Source organism: Aplysia californica, unplaced genomic scaffold (genome assembly GCF_000002075.1).
Source record: "Aplysia californica isolate F4 #8 unplaced genomic scaffold, AplCal3.0 scaffold01366, whole genome shotgun sequence".
Lineage (NCBI taxonomy): Eukaryota > Metazoa > Mollusca > Gastropoda > Aplysiida > Aplysiidae > Aplysia > Aplysia californica.
In genome coordinates this window covers 73041-74737 of record NW_004798636.1, presented here as the reverse complement: position 1 = coordinate 74737, position 1697 = coordinate 73041, and the positions used below count along the sequence as shown (strand labels likewise).

Genomic DNA, 1697 nt, shown 5'->3' with positions numbered 1-1697 from the left:
CCCAAAAGAATGGAGGATTAAAAACTTACCCTGTGACTATAAACTGCACCAATGTCAATTTTGTGAGGGCATTTCTTTTGCAACTCTTTCTCCAAGTCCTGTTGATCAGCAAATGACTGATACCTGACATACACATCATCTTTCAGGGTAAAGGAAAACTCTCGGTGGGTGAAATAATTCTTTGGGACTGAAAAACAAAGAAAGACTCAATGCTTATTTAATACGATCACAGAATCATTAAGCTTTTTTAAATTAACAAATTTATGACAAAATTCAGTTTTAATGGGACCTGAACCAGAGTCAGTGGTTTAGTGGTGAAGCTCTTTGCCCTTTCATGCAGAAGGTATGAGTTTGATTCCAACACCATGAAGTTGTTTTCTTGATAAACTCCACCTGGTGGTATGATAGCCCGTATGAAGTCTGCGGCAAACATTGCACTCCCAACTCTAACTGCAAGCATGGCATTCCCCACCCAACTTTTCACACTGTCGACAGTCATCGCTGGGAGAGAAATAACTGAAACGCCGAAGAGCAATGAGTTTTCCTAGCCCTCCTTGAAAAAGATGAAGAAAAGCAGCCATGAAGGAACAATCTCTCTACCAAAAATACGTCAAAGCCCAAGAAAATCTGGCAGTCCAGCAGGCACTGAAAGGTGATCTCCACGGTAAATACTAGTTACATCATGAATACTTGACTTACAACTTATAAAACTGTACTATAGGCTAGTACGAGCGTATACTAGGTTAGCAATAGAAACAGTTGTTTGTTAGCGATGAACTGGGTGTAGAAATCTAAATTTAGATCAGCACATCTAAACAAGAACTCAGTTCTCTCAACAACACCAAGAAGGGGAATAAAACCTCATGAACAGGGGGAACCTTCTAATAATATACATGACTAGATCTATACAACAAGGCTTTTCAAGGCCAAAGATAACAATAACATTATCATCATCCAAAAGTGTAATTCATTAAAACTCAATCCGTCACGATGTAATTTTTTCCTGCAGTTGAAACCATTTAGATCTTAGATTCTAGACGTAATTAAATAGCCTCTATACTATGTAACCCTGCAAATGCAAATAAATCTCAATGGATTCACAAACTCAAAGATGTCATTTCAGAAAGCCTTCGTGCTCTCACGTTTTATAATATATTCACTGATGCAACAATATATGAGAAACGAAAAACCCTGTTCACATTGCTGATATATATATATCCGCCATGTAAACGCCCAAATGTAGATCTAGACTAATCCCCAAAAGTGACGATCACCAATAATGCATCCAAGATAAGATTACTAAATCTAGTAGGCCTACCTCCGCCATAGTTGAGCCATCGATAATACGGGCCGTACGGAAACAGTCGTTTGTAGTAGAGTGGCAACAGATCAGGAAGAACATTGGGATCATAGGACTGAGCAGCCATGGCGATCTGTCAAAACAAACATGTTCCATAGTTACGAACAAAAAGGAATTAGACAATGGAAATTAGAATCTAGAATCTAGATCTAGATCTAGATCTAGATATATCTAGACTAGATTTAGATCTAGAGTAGGCCCGCATCACCGCGCTACTGTTTTGGTGCGCAACCCCCGGTCTCCTGCTTTGTTTTGGATAAGAACAGCGAAAACGAGGTCATTTTCTGTGAGCATGCGCAGAATGCAGCTTATTTCACTTTCGTTTTGGAGGTTCCTG

The 1697-nt window shown here is 39.2% G+C and overlaps 1 protein-coding gene across 2 annotated transcripts in view; it reads right to left on the bottom strand.

Annotated features, from left to right (window-relative positions):
- The window catches only part of LOC101860712 (DNA primase small subunit), an 18068-nt gene that overhangs the window by 13745 nt on the left and 2626 nt on the right, over positions 1–1697 (bottom strand). For both annotated transcript variants that reach the window (XM_005112697.2, XM_005112696.3), the window contains exons 2-3: positions 1319–1433; positions 30–187 (exon numbers count right to left, since the gene is read on the bottom strand). In XM_005112697.2, the coding sequence (XP_005112754.1) occupies positions 30–187; positions 1319–1427 (267 nt within the window). In that variant the 5' untranslated portion in view covers positions 1428–1433. The remainder of the gene's footprint in view (positions 1–29; positions 188–1318; positions 1434–1697) is intronic.